General features: G+C 53.1%; 1 protein-coding gene across 3 annotated transcripts in view; it reads left to right on the top strand.

The window, feature by feature from the left end:
* Positions 1-23,904, top strand: part of SMTN (smoothelin) — a 64,440-nt gene that overhangs the window by 38,115 nt on the left and 2,421 nt on the right. For 2 of the 3 annotated variants that reach the window (XM_032229490.1, XM_032229489.1), the window contains exons 13-20: positions 5,478-5,621; positions 7,208-7,283; positions 8,446-8,598; positions 8,886-8,948; positions 9,479-9,539; positions 13,337-13,507; positions 14,661-14,784; positions 14,886-15,037. In XM_032229490.1, coding sequence (XP_032085381.1) covers positions 5,478-5,621; positions 7,208-7,283; positions 8,446-8,598; positions 8,886-8,948; positions 9,479-9,539; positions 13,337-13,507; positions 14,661-14,784; positions 14,886-15,037 — 944 coding nt within the window. Of the gene's footprint in view, positions 1-5,477; positions 5,622-7,207; positions 7,284-8,445; positions 8,599-8,885; positions 8,949-9,478; positions 9,540-13,336; positions 13,508-14,660; positions 14,785-14,885; positions 15,038-19,219; positions 19,389-23,904 lie in introns of all 3 variants that reach the window. The other variant, XM_032229491.1, reaches the window with a different exon arrangement.

The following is a 23,904-nucleotide window of genomic DNA, read 5'->3' as shown; positions in this document are numbered from 1 at the left end:
TGTCTCTGTCTCTCTCTTTCTCTCTCCCTCTTTTCTCTTTCTCCCTCTTTATTTCTCTCTTTCTCTCTCTTTTCCCTCTCTTCCCTCTTTTCTCTTTCTCTTCTCTCTCTCTCTTCTCTCTCTCTCTTTCCTCTTTCTCCCTGTTCTCTCTCTCTGTCTGCCTCTCTGTCTCTGCCTCTCTGTCTCTCTCTCATTCGCTTTATAGAATCCCCTGACCTGCCATAAGGAGCTGTACTTAATGGATGAGAGCCAGGTGCTCCTTTGGGTGAAGACAAATTATTGTGTAAGCAGATGTGGGTGGTACCATATTGTACAACTGTGTGCGACAGATGGAGGGTTGAGCATTGACACCTCTGTCTCTGGTTGCTTTACTGCCCTTACCTGCGGCTCAAACTTGTCTGGGTCCGAGTTCTGGGGCAGGAGGCCCCCTCACACCCCCTCCCCACTTTCAAGCAGTTCTTCTCACCCCCCCAAACTTTTTCAAACGTCCCAGGGAAGACAGCCTGGCCACTCGCCTCTCCACAGCAACCCTCTGTGGAGTGTGATGGCAAAGGAATGGACCCTTGCCAAAGGGAAGCGGTTTTCCTCTTCCCGGAGAAGCCCAGATCCTCTCCCTTCCCTTCCCCTCACCAGCCGGGTCTCTTGGCTCCTGCCCAGCCCTCTGTGCTTGTCCGTCACGGGAAATGCCACCCAGGACGGAGGGCTTCTCCGCGACCAGAATAGCCGACCACTGACATCAGGACTCAGCCCACCGTCCTGCCTTGTGACCCGCGGACAAAGCCAGGCAGCCGAGAACACCAGGCTCTGCTTTCTCTCGGGACGCCTGGCCTGCACCTGGAGCGAGCTCTCCGAAACCCCTGAAGTGTCCTTTTGTGTTGCCCCTCGGCTTCGCATCATGCCTGGAGTGCCCACCCCGGATGTGGAAGAAAGGCAGGAGCCGCCAGCAGCCGGCTCCGAGGACCCGGCTTTGCAAGGGACCCCTCGGCAGATCCTGGAACAGCGAGTGGCCGAGGCCAAGCGCGTGGTGAGCCTGCTGGTCTCGACCATCGGCCACCTGCGCCAGGAGGCCGCCACCCTGCGGGCGGAGCAGCAGCACCTCCGCGAGCACATGGAGAAGCTCCGGCAGTTCCTGAAGAAGGAGAAAGAGCCCAGCAAGGCAATACAAACATCGGAAGATCCGTGCGAGGGCACCGAGACGGCCAAGGAGACGTCGGCCCACAGTCCAACCTCCGCCGACACTGAGAAGCCTTCGGAAATGCCTGTGTCCGGCAACAGCATAACCAAGAGCCCCTCGGCTGCGGGGAACGGCGAGTAGTTTTGGGGAAGGATTATTCGTGCCCGCCCACCCACTTCTCCTTGGAGCAGAAGGGCACGGCTGGCCCTGCTCACTTCCTGGCACGAAGAAGGAACAAGGATGCTTCTGCCCCCACCCCCCCTAAAACACCACCAGCCGGGTTCCTCCGAAAGAACCCAAATTCCGGGACTCTTTTTTTGTGGGGGGGGGGCCAGAGAGATTCCCATGTGTCCCACCCCAAAAAAGAATTTAACCGAACATTGAAACGAGGACATTACGGAAGCCTGGCGCACGACAGAAAGCGGCGCTGAAGAACGGCGGCAGAAAGCGCGTGGCAATTTTGGCGGCTCCAGTAAAAATTTACTGCTTTACGATGTCGTATCGCTTGTTATGTTTAGGGAGGGGGGAGGAGATTATGGGGAGGGGGAATTGGGGGGGGAACCTGGATTCTCCTGGCTTTAGGGAGCTTTGCTATCTGTGCAGTGGGGTCTCTCCTGCACCTGGGGAGGGGGGGGGGGACGTAGTGCAACCTCGCCGGTATCGCCTTACCAGGAACAAAATATAGTGTCCTATAAATAGAGGCTGATTTAGTTTTTTCCCCAAAGGAAAAGCAGGTTGTTTTTTTCCTATCAGTCTCCTAAGCCGTGGCAAAATTGCAAATGAGGCTGGGGGGCAGCAGCGCCTAGAGGGGGGTTTCCTAAAACCTCGGCCGCGTCCAAGTGGGTGGATGTCAAAACCCAGCATTCCCAGCCAAGTTTCGTTCCAGAAACCTTGGCTAGCGAATCTAAGGAAGGGAAAGGGGCAGGAAATAACAGGGGATCGGATCTCCCTTCTGGGATCAAAACAGATCAAAGCGAATCGATTTGGGGACGGGATCGGGCCTGGGAGGAAAAGGCACCCGTGGAGAATGATTTCCTGAGGGGAGAAGAGTGGGAAGGGATCTTGGAGGTCATCTAGTCCAGCCCCCCTGCTTGGTCAGAGGATCCTATACCAGAGTTGGCGAACCTTTTCGGCACCGAGTGCCGAAACGGGAGTGTGCGCATGTGCGGGGGGAGCACTGGAAGCTCACTGGCGTGCGGGCGTGCGCTAGAAGCCAGATTCAAACCGCCGAACTGCGGGCCTGGGAGGAAAAGGCACCTGTGGAGAATGATTTCCTGGGGGGAGAAGAGTGGGAAGGGATCTTGGAGGTCATCTAGTCCAGCCCCCCTGCTTGGTCAGAGGATCCTATACCAGAGTTGGCGAACCTTTTCGGCATCAAGTGCCAAAACGGGATTGTGCGCATGTGCGGGGGAGCACTAGAAGCTCACTGGCGTGCGGGCATGCGCTAGAAGCCAGATTCAAACCGCCGAACTGCCGACCTTTCTGATCGACAAGCTCACTGAGCCACCACGTCCTTTCTTCCATCTTTACTCCCCACCCCCACCCCCAAACCAAGAGGTAGCTCTGCCATTTTCAAGTCGGTTGGACTGCAAAGCCCATCATCCTTGGGCAGATTGGTGACTAAAATCCCAACATGTCTGGGAACCGTGATTGAGGGAGGCCACCGCCGATAACTTAAGGCGGGGAATTGACCCTGGAGTTGGGACTGAAATTATGTCCTTTCCCGACGTGGCAGTTAATTTTATGTCTTATGGGAGGGGCCAATCATCTCCAAGCCTTACTCCCAAGTCGACCCTGTTTTCTTGATTGTTCTTGCCTTCTGGCATCTCTGTGCAGGCTCACACTGGGAACAGGCTCCAGCTGCCTCACTGCCTCACTGATGTCTGACTCCGAAGGCAGCTGATAACTATCAGACGGCCTTGGCCCCCTCTCTGCCTCCGACGCAGAGCCCCCCTCAGAGCCTTCCCCAGACTCCAGGACTGGCCCAGGTTCCTCCCCAACCCTCCTCACTCTCTGATTCTGCTGCCAGCTCCTCTGGCTGCCTGCGGGCGACAACAGAGGGTCTCCATTTCTGCAAATGGCCCTCGGGGGTGTTTTTCCCCCCGACCTGGCTGATGTCCTGCTTTGCGTCGTGCAGGGATTATGCCAACGAGACATTGTCCTTTTGGGAGGCTGCTAGGAGTTGCCAAGTCTGGTTTGAGTCCCGTTCGCAAAGCGGATTTCAACTACTAAGCCCTTTAAATCTCCCTGCAAAAAAAAAAACCCCTTCCCAGCAGGTGGTTGCTGTGTATTGTATGACCGTTTCCCCTTAACTGAAGCCCAGCCGGTTCCTGGAAAACCAGCAGCTGCTTGTTAAAAATGCCAAAAAGATTTGCCGAGAGTGAAATATTTGGAACTCACTTTCTGGAAAGGCTGGAGAGATTCTCAAGTCCTCCAGATCACAATTGTTCCCCCGAAAGGTGCTTTATTATTATTTTTTGTCAAGAGGCAACAGAACTTTCTGGAGGTTTGTTTTTTTTCCCCTCCTTGGAAGAGGTTTCTCTTCTCCTCCAAGACGCTTCCTCGGTTCTCAGCTCCGTTCTTCTTCAGAGCTGAAGAAGCTTCTTGGAGGAGAAGTGAAATCTCTTCTAGACCACCACTACCCCCCAAGAAAGTCCAATTATAGCAATATAGCAATAGCAGTTAGACTTATATACCGCTTCATAGGGCTTTCAGCCCTCTCTAAGCGGTTTACAGAGTCAGCATATCGCCCCCAACAACAATCCGGGTCTTCATTTTACCCACCTCGGAAGGATGGAAGGCTGAGTCAACCCTGAGCTGGTGAGATTTGAACAGCCGAACTGCAGAACTGCAGTCAGCTGAAGTGGCCTGCAGTGCTGCATTTAACCACTGCGCCACCTCGGCTCTATTGCTTCTTGGGGGGAAAAAGCACCGTTGGGACGTGTTGAAAATTGAGCTTTTGAACAAGCAAACATTAGCCTCAAGGTTCCATGGACATAGAATATAGAATGTCAAGAGTTGAAGGGGATCTTGGAGGTCATCTAGTCCAGCCCTCTGCTCAAGCAGGAAACCCTACACCATTTCAGACAAGGGGCTGTCCAGTCACTTCTTAAAAACCTCCAGTGTTGGAGCATCCACAACTTCTGGTGGCAAGCGGTTCCACGGGTTAATTGTCCTCGCTGTTAGGAAGTTTCTCCTTATTTCCAGGTTGCTCCTCTCCTGGATTAGTTTCCATCCATTGCTTCTTGTCCTGCCTTCGGGTTCTTTGGAGAACAGGTTGACCATCTCTTATTTGTGGCAGTCCTTCAAATGTTAGCACACTGTTATCATGTTACCCTAGTCTTTCACCCAGTTGTTTAGAGTTGGAAGGACCTTGGAGGTTTTCTAGTCTGACCCCTGCTTGACTCAATCTTCCGTCCTTCCGAGGTAGTAAAATGAGGACGCAGATTGTTGGGGGCAAGAGGCTGACTTTGTAAACTGCTTAGAGAAGGCTGTAAAAGCACTGGGAAGCAGTATATAAATAAGTGCTGCTATTCCTTCCTTCCTTATTCCTTCCTTCCTTATTCCTTCCTTCCTTCCTTCCTTCCTTATTCCTACCTTCCTCCTTTACTGAGCCGAGGTGGCGCAGTGGTTAAATGCAGCACTGCAGGCTACTTCAGCTGATTGCAGTTCTGCAGTTCGGCTGCTCAAATCTCACCGGCTCAGGGTTGACTCAGCCTTCCATCCTTCCGAGGTGGGTAAAATGAGGACCCGGATTGTTGTTGGGGGCAATATGCTGACTCTGTAAACCGCTTAGAGAGGGCTGAAAGCCCTATGAAGTGGTATATGTCTTAACTGCTATTCCTATTGCTATTGCTATTATTCCTTCCTTCCTTATTCCTTCCTTCCTCCCTTATTCCTTCCTTCCTTATTCTTTCCTTCCTTCCTTATTCCTTCCTTCCTTCCTTCCTTCCTTCCTTCCTTATTCCTTCCTTCCTTCCTTATTCCTTCCTTCCTTATTCTTTCCTTCCTTCCTTATTCCTTCCTTCCTTCCTTATTCCTTCCTTCCTTCCTTATTCCTTCCTTCCTTTCTTCCTTCCTTCCTTATTCCTTCCTTCCTTCCTGTTAGAATGCAGCATTGCAGGCTAATTCTACCAACTGCCGGCAGTTCGATCCTGACCGGCTGGAAGGTTGACTCACCCTTCCATCCTTCCAAGGTATATAAGCCGCATATAAGTCTACGTCCTATTGCTATTACGCCCGGATGCCCCTCCAGGAAGCTGAGCGGCTGGTCTAGCCTCACTGTGCCACCCTGTCTTTCCAGATGGATGCCAAGCTGCCAACGCAGCCCAAGGTGTCCCTGCTGACCAGGACGGAGAAGGAAAAGGCAGTGGAAGAGCAGAAACCGAACCGACTGAGCGCCGAGGAGCTGGGCAAAATTGAGGAAGAAGACGTCTTGGATAAGATGGTGCGTATCCGCCGTGTAAATGCATGCCCCCACCAGTAAATGCTGGTTAGGCTGACGGGCATCAGGGTTTATGCGGGGAGACATTTCTGTAGCAAATCTTTCACACCCACCGTCCTGGGTGAATCCTCCCAGTTTGATTTTGCCGGATTTCTGGATAGTGCCGCATTCATGGCGGAGGAACTGAGAGGGAAATGGGGCAACTGAATGCTGAAATGGGTCACAATTCCCCATGTTTTGGGTTGGGAAGTTTGCGGCCAAGAGGCGTTTTCGATTGCGGCTAACACAGGTCTCCATCTGGGAGGGAAGCAGGAGAAAGACAGGGTCCTTCCCCTAATATTCAAGCCACCAGGGGGCAGCATTAAAAGAGTAGGGGGATGTGGGGCGTAGTCTGTCCCACCACTGAAAAGCAGGTGTTCTGACCCAGGCTTCCTTAGAAAGCAAGCAGCAGAGTGTTGGTCCCGACAAAACTCCTTTTATTTACACGACTGTGAATTTCTTTCATCCACAGTCAAGGCTTTAGCAAACCGTCTTTCAAAGGAATGTTTATCCACACGAACCTTATCTCGCTTGGAAGGCTGCCAGATAACTAAACATAGGGCAAGGCAAAACGTGGCACAGGATCTCTTATAGTCACAAACAGAACTTTCCACTCTTGAAACGACCGAAGGAACGAATTGTTTCCTGCAATTGTTTCCCCCTCCCCGTTCGCTCCTCTGTTGTTTCCTAGGGGAGGGGCCAATCACCTCCAAGGTGTGGCTTTACTCCCAAGTCGACCCTGCTTTCTTAGTTGCTCTTGTCTTCTGGCAGCTCTGCGCATGCGCACACTGGGAACAGGCTCCAGCTGTTCCTCTGCCTCACTGCTGTTCTAGTGTCAGGTCTCCGAAAAATGCCCTAATTAATTCATGAGACTGGAGCCAAGTTTCAAAAGAAATCCAGTCATTTATTAGAAACACCATTTCGGCAATACCCCACTGCAGTCAGATCTCCTCAACCCCCCAGGACTGGCCCATGTTCCTCCCCAACTTCCTCACTTTTTGACTCTGCTGCCAATTCTACAGGCCGCTGGCAGGCCACAACAGCAGCCAACAGGGCCCCCAACCCCTTATCTCCCCCCTCAGGGTATTAAAACAAATGTAGGCCAATTCATCGATAGGTATGGTTGTGAGTGATGAGGTGGCCTAGAGGTGGCACTCTCGCCTCACAATCAGGAGGCTGTGAGTTCGATCCTTGGTAGAGGCAGTTATTTCTCTCTCTGGGCACGATGAGAATTTATCTGCTGAATGAAACTCCGCATTGGCGACATGAAAGGCATCCGGCCAGTAATCCCTCTGCTCCATTCAGTTGCCCCGACTCCACCCCGCAAGGGATTACGGTGTGGTTAAAAGAAGATGCTTGATATGTATAGTTGTGGACGCTAAGAGGAACCTGCCTATTCAGAGACAATCTACCTCTTTGTAATAATCCAGGTGGGCCTCAATTTACGACCACAGCCGAGCCCAGGGTTTATGTCGCTAAGTGAGCGAAATTATTTAAGTGAGCTTTGACCCATTGTACTGTACTGCGTTTACGCCTCTTTTTCTCCGCAGCTGGACCAGACCAGAGATTTTGAGGAGCGACGGCTGATCCGGGCAGCCATGCGGGATCTGCGCCAGCGGAAGCGAGGTAACTTTGAACGGTCACTGAATGGAGGGTTGTAAGTTGAGGACTACCCATACTGTACTTTATATCGAGAAGTGCAGGCTGTTCCTGCTCAAAGAATTGCGACAGACATCCCCCAGAGCTACTGATGACCCATTTCAGGACTTCTGATGAGTGTTTCCCCCACCGTATCGGATTTTGGGCCCTTGGCAAGGAGATGCCAGCTGACACGGATAGCTGTTTGCAGTGCCCAGTGGCCTTATGATTGCGATTTTGGGGCAGGTTTTTGTGAGTTTTGGGGGGCGCTTCTGATTTAAGAGGGACGCGGTGGCTCAGGGGCTGCTGAGCTTGTCGATCAGAAAGGTCGGCAGTTCGGCGGTTCGAATCCCTGGCGCCACCTAACGGAGTGAACCCCCGTGACTTGTCCCAGCTTCTGCCAACCTAGCAGTTCGAAAGCATGTAAATAAATGCAAGTAGAAAAACAGGAACCACCTTTGGTGGGAAGGGAACAGGGTTCCGTGCGCCTTCGGCGTTGAGTCATGCCGGCCACATGACCACGGAGACGTCTTCGGACAGCGCTGGCTCTTTGGCTTTGAAACGGAGATGAGCGCCGCCCCCTAGAGTCAGGAACGACTAGCACAGATGTGCGAGGGCAACTTTTACCTTTTTGCTTCTGATTTCTGTGCCCCGTTGGCCAAAATGGGTTTTTGCTTAATGATTATGACTTTTTCTTTCTGAGCATGGTGCCCTTGCTTAATGACTGCAGCATCCACTTAAGGACCGCCGCATTCCCTGCCATGTTTGCTTAACGACCGCCCCTTCTGCCTTCCCCCCTCCCAAAAAAGGTCATAAAAATCAGGCGCCCTCCCACTTGGAAAGCGGCCACAACTTATGACCATGATTCCAAGCTCAATTACTGTCATGTCGAGTTAGCCAAGGGGGGAGGGGGGGTTTCCTCTCGGCCCCCTCTCATCTTTCTTTGCCTGCCCCCCCCGCCTTAGAGATGAAAGGAACCTCTGCCCCCCTCGCCAAATAAAGCTTGCTAGCTTATCCCAACACCAAGCAAGCCAAGGAGTAAGGCTTCCTTTGGAGAATGGGGGGACGGGGGGGCAGCAGCCTTCTAAATGCCAAACAAATCCCGTTTGGTGAACAATTCCTCCCCTCCCTTCCCCCCCCCATTTTGCAGACCAGCGAGAGAAGGAGCGGAACGAGCGGCTGCAAGTGTCCAAGGCGAAGGGGGGCTCCCACACCACCGAGACCACCGCCCAGCAAAGCAGGACGTCCGCGGACGGCTCGGCTATCAGCATGGTTACCAAGACCCAGCGCCTCGTGCAATCCAGTAAGAGGGGGGGGCGGGGTTTCACGGAAAAACATCCAGGCCACTCCTTCCTCCCGAATCTCCATCCCAGTCTTGGGACCCAAGGCCCAGCCCGGTTCCCGGCAAGGTTTTCTCATAGCGTGAGAACCTGAAGATGTCTCCTGACCCCGAAGGGGGGAATTTCAGAAAAACCCTTCCTTCGTTGCACAATTTCTTCAGACTTCTAATCATCATCGTCATCATCATCATCACCCTGGCGACATAACTAGTTCTTGTCTCCTCTTCCCTCCCTCATTTTTGTGTCCCAGATGATGGCAACAAAGCATCCCGCACAATCACAATGGAGGCAAGCTACACAAAGAGATCAGAAAGTAAGTTGCCGCAGTCTGTCTCTTTTTTTCCTTTCAAGAGATGCTGTGTGCGTGTGTGTGTGTGTGTATGGACACAACAAAGATTTGTATGTGTGTGTCGAACCCTGTTCTGATCGAGGCTCCCCAAAAGCATGAAACAAACTCCTCGTCCCGACAAAAACCCCTTTTATTAATTGACTGTGAATTCTGATCATTCACATCCAGCAAAGTCTTTCAAGGGAGGATTTACGGTCACAGACCTCATCTGGCTTGGAGAGCTGCCAGGCCGATCTCTGCAGAACTTGGCAAAAACTTCTCTTTCCCCCACTCCTCTCTTCTCCTCCTCCTTCCCCTCTTTCCTCCTCTTACTTCCCCTCCCTTACTTCCTCTGCTTTACCCTTCCTTCCTTTCCCTCCTCATCCTCCCTCCTTGCCTATTTTCTCTCCTGGGGTGGCATTCCAGAAGATCACTGGCATTTTGGGTGGCACTCCGAAGCTTCTATTGCACCAGTGTTCATTTCCTTCTCTTTCTCTCTTCCTGCCCGTTTCCAGAAGACGGCAACACCTTTGTCCAGACCAAATCCTACAGCTCGTCTTCCAAGAAAGTGGGCAGGTAAGACCACCACCCCCTCCCCCCACAACTCCGGGTTTTCTGAGCCTTGCACGGCTGCCAATCTGGGGTGCAGCCAAACCCCAGGCGGACCTACCCTGGAAGGCTGATCGTATGTTAGGAAATGGTCAGAGAGTGCACAGAGTAAAGGAGGCTCGGTGTGTGTCTGTGTGGACGCACAGGTGATCCAGGATGTTTACACTGGTCTCCAGCTGAGATTTGGCTGAGGAATGCTCTGGTCCTGGAAGTGTGTGCTCCTCAGAAAAGGCAGGCACAGCCACACAACCTCTGTGTGTTAATGATTCAACTGTGGAGGTGGTTGCCAACATCAGGATTCTGGGTGTGCAGCTAACGAGGAGGAGAACCTGGTCGCTCAGCGGCGAGACACTGATGAAGCAGGCACAACAGCGCCTGCACTTTCTGTGTCATGAGCCAAGGTGGCGCAGTGGTTAAATGCAGCACTGCAGGCTACTGCTAGATCAGCAGGTCAGCGGTTCAAATCGCACCGGCTCAGGGTTGACTCAGCCTTCCATCCTTCCGAGGTGGGTAAAATGAGGACCCGGATTGTTGGGGGCGATATGCTGACTCTCTGTAAACCGCTTAGAGAGGCCTGAAAGGCCTATGAAGCGGTATATAAGTCTACTGCTATTGCTATTGCTATGTGAGAAAAGTACATCTTCTTCCCACTGTCCTTACCACTTTCTATAGGAGGAGGATGGAGAGCATCCTGTTATACAATACAATAGCAGAGTTGGAAGGGACCTTGGAGGTCTTCTAGTCCAACCCCCTGCCTAGGCAGGAATCCCTACACAGTTTCAGACAAATGGCTATCCAACATCTTCTTAAAGGCTTCCAGTGTTGGGGCATTCACAACTTCTGGAGGCAACTTCTGTTCCACTGATTAATTGTTCTAACTGTCAGGAAGTTTCTCCTCAAGAAGTTGCTTCTTTCCTTGATTAGTTTCCACCCATTGCTTCTTGTTCTATCCTCAGATGCCTTGGAAAATAGTTTGATATTCTATCACTATGTGGTTTGGAGATACTACCATTTTTAGACAGGAAAGCTATGCTGAGAGTGGTGAGGACAGTAGAAAAGATTATTGGCGGTTCGCTCCCTTCCATCCAGGACGTGGCATATAAGCAAAGCTTGGGTATTGTCTGGGATGCTACGCATCCTCTTCACAACCTGTTTCCCTTGTTACCTTCGGGGGGGGGGGGGGGGGGGCTTTGTTGTATCCAAAGCAGAACGTCCAAATTTCGTCACAGTTTTGTTCCATACAGCATCAACCTTGCAAACTCCCCCAGTTTCCTATTTCTGCTGTGTATTCAAAAATGGGCAGTGATTTATATATGTGTGTGTGTTTGTGTGTATGTAAATATATGTATGTATGTAGCATATATATGTGTGTGTTATGTTAGATTTCGGTATGAGTGGGTGGACGGATAGGCAGACAGAGAGAGAGAGAGAGAGAGAGATGATAGATAGATAGATAGATAGATGATAGATAGATAGATAGATAGATAGATAGATAGATAGATAGATAGATAGATAGATGGATATGTGGTGGCTCAGTGGCTAAGCCAGAGGTTGTCGACCAGAATGACGTGAGCTCCAGTCACTTGTCCCAGCTTCTGCCAACCTAGCAGTTCGAAAGCACTTAAAAAATACAAGTAAAAAAATAGGGACCACCTTTGGTGGGAAGGGAACAGCGTTCCGTGCGCCTTCAGCGTTGAGTCATGCCAGCCACATGACCATGGAGACGTCTTCAGACACCGCTGGCTCTTCGGCTTTGAAACGGAGATGAGCACCGCCCCCTAGAGTCGGAAACGACTAGCACATATGTGTGAGGGGAACCTTTAACTTTTGCACATTTATAAACATACATACAGACATAATATACATACAGACATACACACACACACTTTTGAGATTGGAAAGCAGAATTTCATTTTTAATGTGTTCCAGTGTGCTTACAGTAAAATAAAAAAAATGACAACAGCAGTTATCTTAGGAGGAAGTGACACACACACACACACACACACACACACACACACACACAGAGGGATGGGTGATCCCTAAGGGTTTCTTTGAAGCCAACCCAGAAGGGCGACTTGAGGAGGGGAAGCAGACTTTGTAGTTCCCCCCAGACTTTGTAGACCTGAAACAGTCAAGGGACATTCCCCCCCCCAAAAAAAGGAACCCAGGGGGGCGGTAACTTACATTGCTTGGGAAAAGCTGAGCTGTCCCTTCACTGCATGCGTTTTTTCCCCCCGGTGTTATTTATATCCTGTTTTTAAATAAGACAGCTGAACGCCAGTGCTGGAAACACGCCGCGGAGAAAAAAAAAATGGGCTAAAAATAACTCGAATGCAAATAAAACATAAAAAGGCAAGAAAGGGGCCACACTAAACCATCATCCATCCCTCCAGCTCTGCGGTTGGCACTGCCCAGCGTTGGCAAGTGGCCTTCTGCGCCCCTCGCCCCGAAGGACTTGAAGCCCTCCAAATCTTGAATTCTCTGAATTCGGCTTCCAAGATGCTTTTCTCTCTTCTCTTACTTTGTTTTCCCCTTGCTATTCCCCCCTCCCCAAGTTTGCAATCTGAAAGGGACCGAAGAAGTGGTGAAATGTAAAAAAAAATAAAAAGTTGGCACCGGTTCTCCGGCCGTGGCTTGGCGGTGGGGGGGGGGGGGTTATGTGACTGGGTGGGCGCGGCCAACTTTTTTTTTTTTAAATTTTTAAAGCACTTTTTTTACAGCCTATTCGCCCGAACTGGCAGCAAAAATGCTTTTAAGAAGGGGGGGGGGGGGGGGAGGTTCAGCTGTGCCCTGCGATCGTGGGAACTTCCCCCCCCCCACCACACTTTTTAAAGCATTTTTTTACTACCGGTTCAGACGAGAGGAAAAATACCGTATTTCTCAGAGTATAAGACGCACCGCAGTATAAGACGCACCAAGGTTTTAAGAGGCAATTTTTTAAAAGAAAACATTCTTGCACTCTGCAAACCTCCCCAAAACGGCCTGTTTTTCGCAAAAATGGGTCCATTTTTTTTTTTCAAAAAAGGGCATGAATAGCCCTTAGGAGACTTGTAGAGTGTTCCTGGGGGCGTGTGGGGGCAAAAACGAACAAAAAATGGCCCTTCTTTCATGAAAACAGGCCCATTTTTTTTGTTTAAAAAAAGGGGGAATTAGGAAGCTTATAAAGTGGGGGGGGGGGCAAATTTGAGCAAAAAACAGGCCATTTTTTGCTCATCCTCCCCAGCCCCCAGGAGCTCTCTGAAAGCCTCCTAAAGTCTATGCACAGCCATTTTGGTGAAGGGGGCGGGGTTTCAGGAGGCAAAAAAATGCTGTATTCAGTGTATAAGACGCACCCAGATTTTCAGCCTCTTTTTTTGAGGGAAAAAGGTGCGTCTTATACTCCGAAAAATACGGTACTTTAAAATTCGGAAAAAAAGCTTTCGACGAGCCGCACGATCCTCAGAACTTTCTTTTTTTTTTTAACTACCAGTTTGCAGAACCGGTTCACTGAACTGGGAGGATTTCACCCCTGGACCAAACCTGTGGGTGCAGGTGGCAGCTCTGCCTTTCCCCCAGGGTGCTATGGGTTTTTTGGAGCTCAGAGGGTAGCCTGGGGGGGGGGCGGTGTTTGCACAGAGACAACGGATGCTATTTAATCGAATTAATAAATAACCCGTCGAGTAGTTGGAGTGGATGCGCTTGTCTTCTCGAGAGCCTCGGAAGGGAAGGAGGAATCTCTTGTTTTGCTCCGCGGTTTGTCATTTCTCTCCGTTTTCTTGGCACAGCATCTTCGAACGGGAGGATCCGAGCCCCAGGTCCGGGGGCAGTCTAGCTGACTTGGAGCGGCGCCAAGCCGAGAGGAAGAAGGAGATCATGAAGGCCCAGGCCATGCCCAAGATGTCCGCCTCGCAGGCGCGCAAGGCCATGATTGAGAAATTGGAGAAGGAGGGTGGGAGGTGAGAGGCTGGGTCAAGGGGGAAGAGATGGGACGTGCTTGGGACCCTCTGGGCGGGTGGGGGTCTGTGCCACAGCCAATTCATCATGGCCAACTTCCCATGGCCAACTTACAATGGCCAACCCCCGTCCCTCCCTCAGTTCCTCCTTCTTTCCTTCCCTCCCTCCCTCCTTCCTGTCTCCCTCCCTCTCTCCCTTCTGCTTCCTTCCTTGTTCCCTCCATTCTTCCCCCCTCCTCCTTCCTTTCCTTCCTCTATCCCTCCCTCTCTCCCTTCTGCTTCCTTTCTTCTTCCCCCCATTCTTCCCCCTCCATCCTTCTTTCCCACCCTGATTCCTTCCCTCTCCCTCCCTCCTTTCTCCTCCCTCTCCTGCCTTCCTCCCTCTCTCCCTCCATTCTTCTTTCCTTCCCTCCCTCCTGTCTTGCTTCCCCCCTCTCTCCCTTTTACTTACTTCCTTCTTCCCTCCATTCTTTCCTTGCCGTCCTTCCTTCTTGCCTACCCTCGTTCCCCCCTCCCTCCTTCTTTCTCCTCCCTCCTTCCTTCTTTCCCCTCCTTCCTTCCTCTCTCATGCCTCTCCCTTCTGCTTCCCTTCTTCTTCCCTCCATCCTTCCTTCTTCCCTACCCTGATTCCTTCCCTCTCCCTCCCTCCTTTCTCCTCCCTCTCCTGCCTTCCTCTCTCCCTCCCTCCTTCCATTCTTCTTTCCTTCCCTCCCTCCTGTCTTCCTTCCCCACTCTCTCCCTTCTACTTACTTACTTCTTCCCTCCATTCTTCCCTTGCCATCCTTCCTTCTTTCCTACCCTCATTCCCCCTCTCTCCTTTTCTCCTCCCTCTCCTCCTTCCTTCCTTCCTTCTTTCCTTCTTTTCCCTCCTTCCTTCCTCTCTCATGCTTCTCCCTTCTGCTTCCCTCCTTCTTCCCTCCATTCTTCCCTCTCCTTCCTTCTTTTATACCCTCCTTCCTTCTTTCTTTCCTTCCTTCCTTCCTTCCTTCCTTCCTTCCTTCCTTCCTTCCTTCCTTCATGACACTTTGAGGCCACCAGCACAGTGGTTGACGTCCAGGGGAAACTTTGGAGGGCCCTCCTTTTGGGAGGCTCCTGGGCCAGCTGGCCGGCCTGCCCCAAAGCGGCTACATGACCCCTGCTTTTGTCTTCTCCGCAGCCCCGCCAACCCTGCCATGGCCCGGGTGGGCGTCCAGCGCTCCTCCAGCTTCGGGGTTCCCAACGCCAACACCATCAAGCAGATGCTTCTGGACTGGTGCCGTGCCAAGACCCGGGGCTACGAGGTGAGCGCCCGCCCGCCCGTTCGTCTCCCACGGCCTCCCTGGGCCCCGTCCTCGTTTTCTTGACATACCCCCCCCCCCTCATTTCTCTTCCTCCCGGGCAGCACGTGGACATCCAGAACTTCTCCTCCAGCTGGAGCGACGGGATGGCCTTCTGCGCTCTGGTCCACAACTTCTTCCCCGAGGCCTTTGACTACACGCAACTCTCGCCCCAGGACCGGAGGCACAACTTTGAGATGGCCTTTTCCGCAGCTGAGTAGGTATCCCTCCACGAGGCAGGGTCTGTCCCGACCGGACGAACGCCTGACCTCCCCTTATCTAGCCCACCCAGTAGCACCAGCACTTAAGACTTATAGACCGCTTCACAGGGCTTTACGGCCCTCTCTAAGCGGTTTACAGAGTCAGCCTCTTGCCCCCAACAATCTGGGTCCTCATTTGACCCACCTCGGAAGGACGGAAGGATGAGTCAACCTTGAGCTGGTCAGGATCGAACTCTTGGCTATGGGCAGAGTGAGCCTGCAATACTGCATTCTAACCACAGGCAGGCAGGCAGGCAGGCAGGAAGGAAGGAAGGAAGGAAGGATAAAAGGGAGGGAGTGTGGGGGGAAGGGAGGAAGGCAAGGCAATAACAAGTAGACTTATATGCCGCTTCGCAGTGCTTTCCCAGCCCTCTTTAAGCAGTTTACAGAGTCAGCCTCTTGCCCCCAGCAATCCAGGTCCTCATTTTACGGGGAGATGGAAGGTTGAGTCAACCTTGAGCCAGTCAAGATCGAACTGCTGGCAGTCGGCAGAATTACTACATTCTGGAAGGAAGGAAGGAAGGAAGGAAGGAAGGAAGGAAGGAAGGAAGGAAGGAAGGAAGGAAGGAAGGAAGGAAGGAAGGAGGAAAGGCAATAGCACTTATACTTACATACCGCGTCATAGAGATATTACAGCCCTCTCTAGGCGGTTTACAGAGACCGCCTCTTGCCCCCAACAATCCGGGTCTTCATTTGACCCACCTCGGAAGGACGGACGGCTGAAGTGATAGAGGGCCACCTAGGTAATTCTCCCTAGAGCTACGGTGGCTTCCTGTCCCAGCCCACCTGCCCCACGGCCAGCACCGAGCTGACCTCGGAGGATTCCGAGATGGCTAAGCAGATCAGGGGTGGGTAGGTATTCGGACGGGAGACCACAAGGAAAATCAAAGGCTGGGTTGTTGGAGAAACAGAAGAAAGCCGTGTCCATACAGGGACCCATAATTGTGCTGGACTCCTGACCTAAAAGAGCCAAGCCCGAGATTCCCAGCGCTCTAGGGCAGTGCCCCCTCCCCAAATTTTGGGGTACCAGGGATCGGTTTCGTGGCAAGGAGTTTTTCTGTGGACCGGAGGGAACGTGGTTTTGCATTCTGGCTGCATTCCACAGATGTGGCTTCCCTTGTTTGCGTGGCCCAGTTTCTGGCATGCCGCCTCCCGCCGTCCACCCACAGACCCCGGGGGGGGGGGACTCCTGCTCTAGGACACCCCAGAGCTTCCTGGCACCTTCCATGTTTCACAAAATAAAATGGTAAACCCCAACATGTTGGGACAAGACTGGGCAAGACTGCGTCTCCGGCAGCCTGGAAAAAGAGGGCCAGGAGATGACGGATAGAAATTGGAGCCAGCTCGGTCAATCGGACTCTGCCAATGGCAGCCAATTTGTGAGAGCACTCACAACTCACTCGCCAAGCGCCCTGGAGCTGCCCGCTAGGCCAAAGAATGTGGAAGGGGGGGGGGGCTTGCGGGGAAATCCAGTTAGGAAAGACGCAGAGGAATACGATCCGGCCAATGAAAAAGAGAGCTGTAAATTTTGGGAAGCAGAATGTCGAAATCGGCGTCCGTAGCTTTCTGAACGCCCCAAATTCAACCGTTCTGGATGTCGGAAAAAGCGAACGACCTCCCTCCTTTTACAAGGAGTTCTCGACTCATACCAGAACCTGAGACTTTCAGTCACTGAGCGACGCCGTCCTTAAACGAGTCATCCGGCGACCGGACCCAATTTTACAATCGTCTTTTTTTTTTAACCATAGTTCTTAAGCGAATCACCACAACGGTGAAACAAAACCTGGGCTTAACCCCCCATTGATTCTTTTTTTTTGGGGGGGGGGAATTTCAGTAGCAGGGAAGGTGGCAAATTGCGATAACGTTGTGTGACCGCAAGGCATTGCCACCATCATAGGTGTAAGACTGGCCTCAATTGAAGCCAGTGCGACTCCAGGCACGGGGCGATGGTTACAAAGCTTCAAAGACGGGCTTTAATTCAACTTTTCCTGAAAGCCGTTGCCATTTTAAACCACGGTTAAGTGAACGGTTGTAAGCCAAGCAGAATCGTGGCTTGTTTTTCCTTCATTGGCTAGCTGTGGGAAAGACAAAAGGAGGGTGGGGGTTACAGGACCCTGACTCCGGGCCTTTTGAGATTTCAGCACTAGTATGACAGGGACACGGTGGCTCAGTCGCTAAACACTGAGCTTGTCGATCAAAAAGGTTGCCAGACATCTGTGCTAGTCGTTCCCGACTCTAGGGGGCGTTGGTGATCATCTCCGTTTCAAAGCCGAAGAGCCAGCGCTGTCCGAAGACGTCTCCGTGGTCATGTGGCCAGCATGGCTCAATCCTGAAAGCACACGGAACGCTGTTCCCTTCCCACCAAAGGTGGTTCCTATTTTTCTACTTGCATTTTTTTTACGTGCTTTTGAACGGCTAGGTTGGCAGAAGCTGGGACGATTCACGGGAGCTCACTCCGTCAAGCGGCGCTGGGGATTCAAACCGCCGAACTGCCGACCTTTCTGATCGACAAGCTCAGCGTCTTAGCCCCTGAGCCACTGCTTTCCCGTAGGGCACCTTTTCTTCTCTGCCCTGGGATTCCAGAAACTTCTTCCCTCGTGCGGTTTTTTTTTTCCCTCCGTGAAACGGCTCCTGGACGACACGTCATGGTTGGGATGCATTCAAATACGGGGCGCATTGCTGGCTGGAGCTGAGCATGGGCAGGGGAGAGGCGGCATCATTGGCCAAGGGCGATAAGTAGCTGCCACGGCTGTCTAAGGTTGGCATCACCGGCTGGGCTCCCATTGCAGCTTGGAGTAGGATGCGATGGGGTTGGGGGCCGACTTAGAGCCTGTTTGATCTACGGAGCAGCTGGCACGGCGGTGGCTTCCTCGGCTTTGCCTTTCCGGTGAGGATTTTGCTCCGGCAGTGAAAGGAAGTGTGTGAGAAAACTTTCTGCCTTTTCCTTTTTTTTGCTGTTTTCTGCCTGTTCCCTCCCGGTGCTTCCTCTCCCCAAGCCTTTCTCATCCTTCCCCTGAGCAGCGCCAGGAATCTCTCCCTCCACCCTTTCCAGGATCCGGCGGTCTTGTGGAAAGCGGCGCTTGCAGAACCAATCTGGGACCATGTTTGAGTGTTGTGTGTGTGTGTGTGTGGTGTGTGGGAGCCCCGACTCGCCTCTCTGCACCTCCCCCGCCCCCCGCTGCCTGCGGCTTCTGAACCATTCGTGTTTGGGAAAAATCAGCCCGGGGGATCCAGACTGCAGTGTTGTCCGCCCTACTCTTTTTCCGCCGAGGGTCCGAGGCATGGACCGCGAGACCGAGCGAGACCTTTTCCCACGGCCCAAACTCAGGGGTCTCCTGTGCAGCTTCTGCCTTGCCCTCCTCCCCCCTCCATCCCTTGATTATTTCTCATGTTTCTTGGCTTGGTGCACTCCCGCCGTGCCGAGGCCCATTTCCAAGGATGGGACGCGCAGAGCAAGGCGTTCATCCCTTCTCTATATGTGGCCATATAGAGCAGGGGTCCCCAACCGTTCTGAGTTGGTAGCAGGGATAGTAGGGATGGGAGGAGCAGGGGCGTTCACGAGCATCGTAGCTCGCACAAGTGGGACCCAGAGCACCCACGAGGCCCGCGCGAGTGAGGCCTCAACCACCCGCAACGTATGTGGTTCTGAATAGGCCATGGACCGTGTCGTGGGCTGTGGCCCACAGGTTGGGGACCCCTGATAACAGAGGGCGCAAAGAGCACCCCACTCGCTTTCCTGTCCTGTCCACCTCTCTGTCTTTTTGTCTGTCTCTTCTGGCCATCCCGTCTGGATTTCCGTCGCATCCTCCTCTGCTCCCTGCTCTTTTGCATCTCGCTCAGGAATGAGCCCACTCCCCAGTCCATTGGAACCCCAACGTCCCCCTTCCTCTGTTTGCATTGCATGGTGGAGAGAGTCCATGCCTGCTCACCCCCGTTGCATGAAAATGTGGGTCTCGTCACCGAGAATGTGAACTGGATTTATGTACCTTGTTGTTTTTTCTCTCTCTCTCTTTGTCCGATTTCTCTCTATCTTCTCTTTCCCCCGCCCCCAAATTTGTCCGGGCTGTGATCACTGGCTTCCTCTCCCCCTCCCCTCCCTCCACCACGACCTCTCCCTTCCTCCTCCCCTCCTCCCCCAGGACACAGGCAGAATGCCCGCAGTTGCTGGATGTGGAAGACATGGTCCGGATGAGGGAACCGGATTGGAAGTGCGTTTACACGTACATCCAGGAATTCTATCGCTGTCTGGTCCAGAAAGGGCTGGTCAAAACCAAAAAGTCTTAAGCTCCCCTTCGCTACGGCGCCACGGTGAGAAGCTTTCCTCTCCTTCTTCCCCGGGGTTGTTCCTTTCGGGGGGTGGTAGGTGGGGGGGATTGTGTTTAGGGACTGGGGCCGCGGGGCTCCCCCGTGGATGCAAGGCAAGAGGTGCAGACCCCTAACCCTCGGGTGTCCTCAGTTGGTAGGTTGCGTGCATTTGTGAGAAATGCAGGGATTCCCAGATTTAGGGGGTTTTAGCCTGGAAAGAGGGGTGCTTCCTCAGAGACAGAGGGTCCCTTCCTAGGACTTTGGGACAAGTAGGAGCGGACAGGTGGTGGAGGGTCCCTTCCCAGCTCCTTGGAAAAGGCAGGAGACGGACAGGTGATAGAAGGTCCCTTCCTAGGACTTTGGGAAAGGCAGAAGCAGATAGGTGGTGGAAGGTCCCTTCCCAGCTCCTTGGAAAAGGCAGGAGACAGACAGGATAGAAGGTCCCTTCCCAGGACTGGGACAAGCAGGAGCAGACAGGTGGTGGAGGGTCCTAGGACTTTGGGAAAGGCAGGAGCAGACAGGTGGTGGAGGGTCCCTTCCCAGCTCCTTGGAAAAGGCAGTAGATGGACAGGTTATAGAAGGTCCCTTCCCAGGACTGGGACAAGCAGGAGTGGACAGGTGGTGGAGGGTCCTAGGACTTTGGGAAAGGCAGGATCGGACAGGTGGTGGAGGGTCCCTTCCCAGCTCCTTGGAAAAGGCAGGAGACGGACAGGTGATAGAAGGTCCCTTCCCAGGACTGGGACAAGCAGGAGCGGACAGGTGGTGGAGGGTCCTAGGACTTTGGGAAAGGCAGGAGCAGACAGGTGGTTAAGGGTCCCTTCCCAGCTCCTTGGAAAAGGCAGGAGACGGACAGGACAGAAGGTCCCTTCCCAGGACTGGGACAAGCAGGAGTGGACAGGTGGTGGAGGGTCCTAGGACTTTGGGAAAGGCAGGAGCAGACAGGTGGTTGAGGGCCCCTTCCCAGCTCCTTGGAAAAGGCAGGAGACGGACAGGACAGAAGGTCCCTTCCCAGGACTGGGACAAGCAGGAGTGGACAGGTGGTGGAGGGTCCTAGGACTTTGGGAAAGGCAGGAGCAGACAGGTGGTTGAGGGTCCCTTCCCAGCTCCTTGGAAAAGGCAGGAGACGGACAGGTGATAGAACATCCCTTCTCAGGACTGGGACAAGCAGGAGCGGACAGGTGGTGAAGGGTCCCTTCCCAGCTCCTTGGAAAAGGCAGGAGACGGACAGGTGATAGAAGGTCCCTTCCCAGGACTGGGACAAGCAGGAGCGGACAGGTGGTGGAGGGTCCTAGGACTTTGGGAAAGGCAGGAGCAGACAGGTGGTTAAGGGTCCCTTCCCAGCTCCTTGGAAAAGGCAGGAGACGGACAGGACAGAAGGTCCCTTCCCAGGACTGGGACAAGCAGGAGTGGACAGGTGGTGGAGGGTCCTAGGACTTTGGGAAAGGCAGGAGCAGACAGGTGGTTGAGGGCCCCTTCCCAGCTCCTTGGAAAAGGCAGGAGACGGACAGGACAGAAGGTCCCTTCCCAGGACTGGGACAAGCAGGAGTGGACAGGTGGTGGAGGGTCCTAGGACTTTGGGAAAGGCAGGAGCAGACAGGTGGTTGAGGGTCCCTTCCCAGCTCCTTGGAAAAGGCAGGAGACGGACAGGTGATAGAACATCCCTTCTCAGGACTGGGACAAGCAGGAGCGGACAGGTGGTGAAGGGTCCCTTCCCAGCTCCTTGGAAAAGGCAGGAGACGGACAGGTGATAGAAGGTCCCTTCCCAGGACTGGGACAAGCAGGAGCGGACAGGTGGTGGAGGGTCCTAGGACTTTGGGAAAGGCAGGAGCAGACAGGTGGTTGAGGGTCCCTTCCCAGCTCCTTGGAAAAGGCAGGAGACGGACAGGTGATAGAACATCCCTTCTCAGGACTGGGACAAGCAGGAGCGGACAGGTGGTGAAGGGTCCCTTCCCAGCTCCTTGGAAAAGGCAGGAGACGGACAGGTGATAGAAGGTCCCTTCCCAGGACTGGGACAAGCAGGAGCGGACAGGTGGTGGAGGGTCCTAGGACTTTGGGAAAGGCAGGAGCAGACAGGTGGTTGAGGGTCCCTTCCCAGCTCCTTGGAAAAGGCAGGAGACGGACAGGTGATAGAACATCCCTTCTCAGGACTGGGACAAGCAGGAGCGGACAGGTGGTGAAGGGTCCCTTCCCAGCTCCTTGGAAAAGGCAGGAGACGGACAGGACAGAAGGTCCCTTCCCAGGACTGGGACAAGCAGGAGTGGACAGGTGGTGGAGGGTCCTAGGACTTTGGGAAAGGCAGGAGCAGACAGGTGGTTGAGGGTCCCTTCCCAGCTCCTTGGAAAAGGCAGGAGACGGACAGGTGATAGAACATCCCTTCTCAGGACTGGGACAAGCAGGAGTGGACAGGTGGTGAAGGGTCCCTTCCCAGCTCCTTGGAAAAGGCAGGAGACGGACAGGTGATAGAAGGTCCCTTCCTAAGACTTTGAGAAAGGCAGAAGCGGACAGGTGGTGGAGGGTCCCTTCCCAGGACTGGGACAAGCAGGAGACGGACAGGTGATGGAGGGTCCCTCCTCTACACATGCTTCAGCCAGATCTTGTAAGTTCTTGGAGAGAAGCTGGAAAAAGTGAGTCACTCCGGCTTTCTTAACAGCATCTCCTCCCCTCTCCTTGGGGGCCGGGAAGCCTCACACCGAGCGAGCTACACAGTGGCTTTATAAGGACAGCCTGGCTCACTTAGAGCTCGCCCAGGCCTCCTCCTCCTCTGCCTCCGGCGGGGGGGAGGGGCACAGTGGTGGCATCCATCAATTCCTCTCTTGCCCGCCCCACTCAGCTACCCTGTGCGTAACTGAGTTGCTGCCTCAATTGGCCCTGCGGCCCTCGTCCCTGTTGGGGTTTGGGGGGCATTCAGGCTGAGAAAGCCCTGGGATGGGAGACCACCAGGAGAGGCACGGGCTGACAGCTAGAGTGTGATGTAGAAAAAGGCCCCGTTGGAAGAAGACAGTGGAGTTTCCCTTCTTGTGTAGCTGTGGGAAAACCACACCACTGATCTCTCAGGCTTTCTCTTTTATGGTGGGAAATTTTGATTTCCACCTTCCCAGCCACAGGTGGGTTTCTACCGGTACGGTACGGTTTGGCCGAATAGGTAGCAACTCGGCCAGACACGTGACCATACCAGTTCTATCCCGGACGCCGCCATCTTTATTTTCTGTTCTGCATATGCACAGAACAATCTTCATTGAAAAAAATATAATTTTTTCCCCCTTTTTTTAATGCCAATCTCAGAAATGGACCGTTTTTCACAAAAACGGAGGCGTTTTTGCCTTTCCCCAGCCTCCAGAATCAGTCTGCAGGCTTCAGCAGGGCTGGGGAAAGGAATTAAAAATGGCCATTTTCTGCCCGTTTTTTGCAAAAACGGGGGGGGGGGCATTTTTCCCTTCCCCCAGCCCTGTTGAAGCCTGTAGAGTGTTCCTGGGGGACGGGGGGGACGGGACAAAACTTGTTTTTCATACTGGGTAAGTTTGCCGGCGCTCCCTTAGTTCCGGCGAGGCTGAAGCCCCCCCAACCCATCAAAACTTTTTGCCACCGTTTCGGTGGGCATGGCTTGGTGAGGGGGTCATGTGAGTGACATCAAGTTAGCCACGCCCACTCAGTCATAACCCCCCCCCCCATCTAGCCATGGCCACTGAACCGGTAGTAAAAAAAATTGAAACCCACCCCTTGGTCCCAGCCCTGCTGATTTGAACCACAGGTTACAAATTTCACTGGAGTTTCTCCCCCCCCCCCAAAGAAATACTGTCCGTACAGTATCATTGGTTACGCTTTGAAAATAAAAAACTGCGGTGTTCAAACCACCTTCAGAAGTACGGGTAGTCCTCGCTTAGCGTCCCCTCTTGGGACAGAGAAGAACCGTGGTCAGTAAGCCTGCGGAAAATCACATGACCACGATGGGTTCACGGCCTCCCTCCTCCTCGGTTGCTAAGTGAGTCACTGCAGGTTGTTAAAACGAGGTCCCAGTGGACCCCGAGGTGAGATTCCTGGAGCGGCTTCTCCATTTCATGGGGGGAGGGCCACGAGAGGCTGCTATCGTCATAACTGTGAGGACGGGTTGCAGAGACTGCGGGTGGGGTGGTGGTGACACCACTGTAACGTTAAACGGTCACTAAGCAAAGCCGTTGGTAAGTGAGAACCCCCTGAGGCGTCTCTGTGCCAACGTGGCATTCTCTGAGCAGCAGAAATGTAGATCTCGGAATTTACACCCGGCTTCTTCCAAAGGCTAAATCTTAAGAAATTTGATGGCCTCAAAACTATGATGTTAGTTCACCAGTCAGCCTCACTGAGGACTAGAAGCCTGACCATTTTGTAAGTGGCGTTTTGCTCCAGGGAAGGAGGGACGATCAGCTGTATCGATCAGAATCCCTGGGCCCTACTCCGCGGGTGAGAAGTTGATATCCGTATTAAAACTTTGCTGAATTTGTATGCAGGTGCTCTTAAACTTATGACCACAGCCCAACGTGGATGT

Source organism: Thamnophis elegans, chromosome 13, assembly GCF_009769535.1.
Source record: "Thamnophis elegans isolate rThaEle1 chromosome 13, rThaEle1.pri, whole genome shotgun sequence".
Lineage (NCBI taxonomy): Eukaryota > Metazoa > Chordata > Lepidosauria > Squamata > Colubridae > Thamnophis > Thamnophis elegans.
This window is presented reverse-complemented; position numbering and strand designations above follow the sequence as displayed.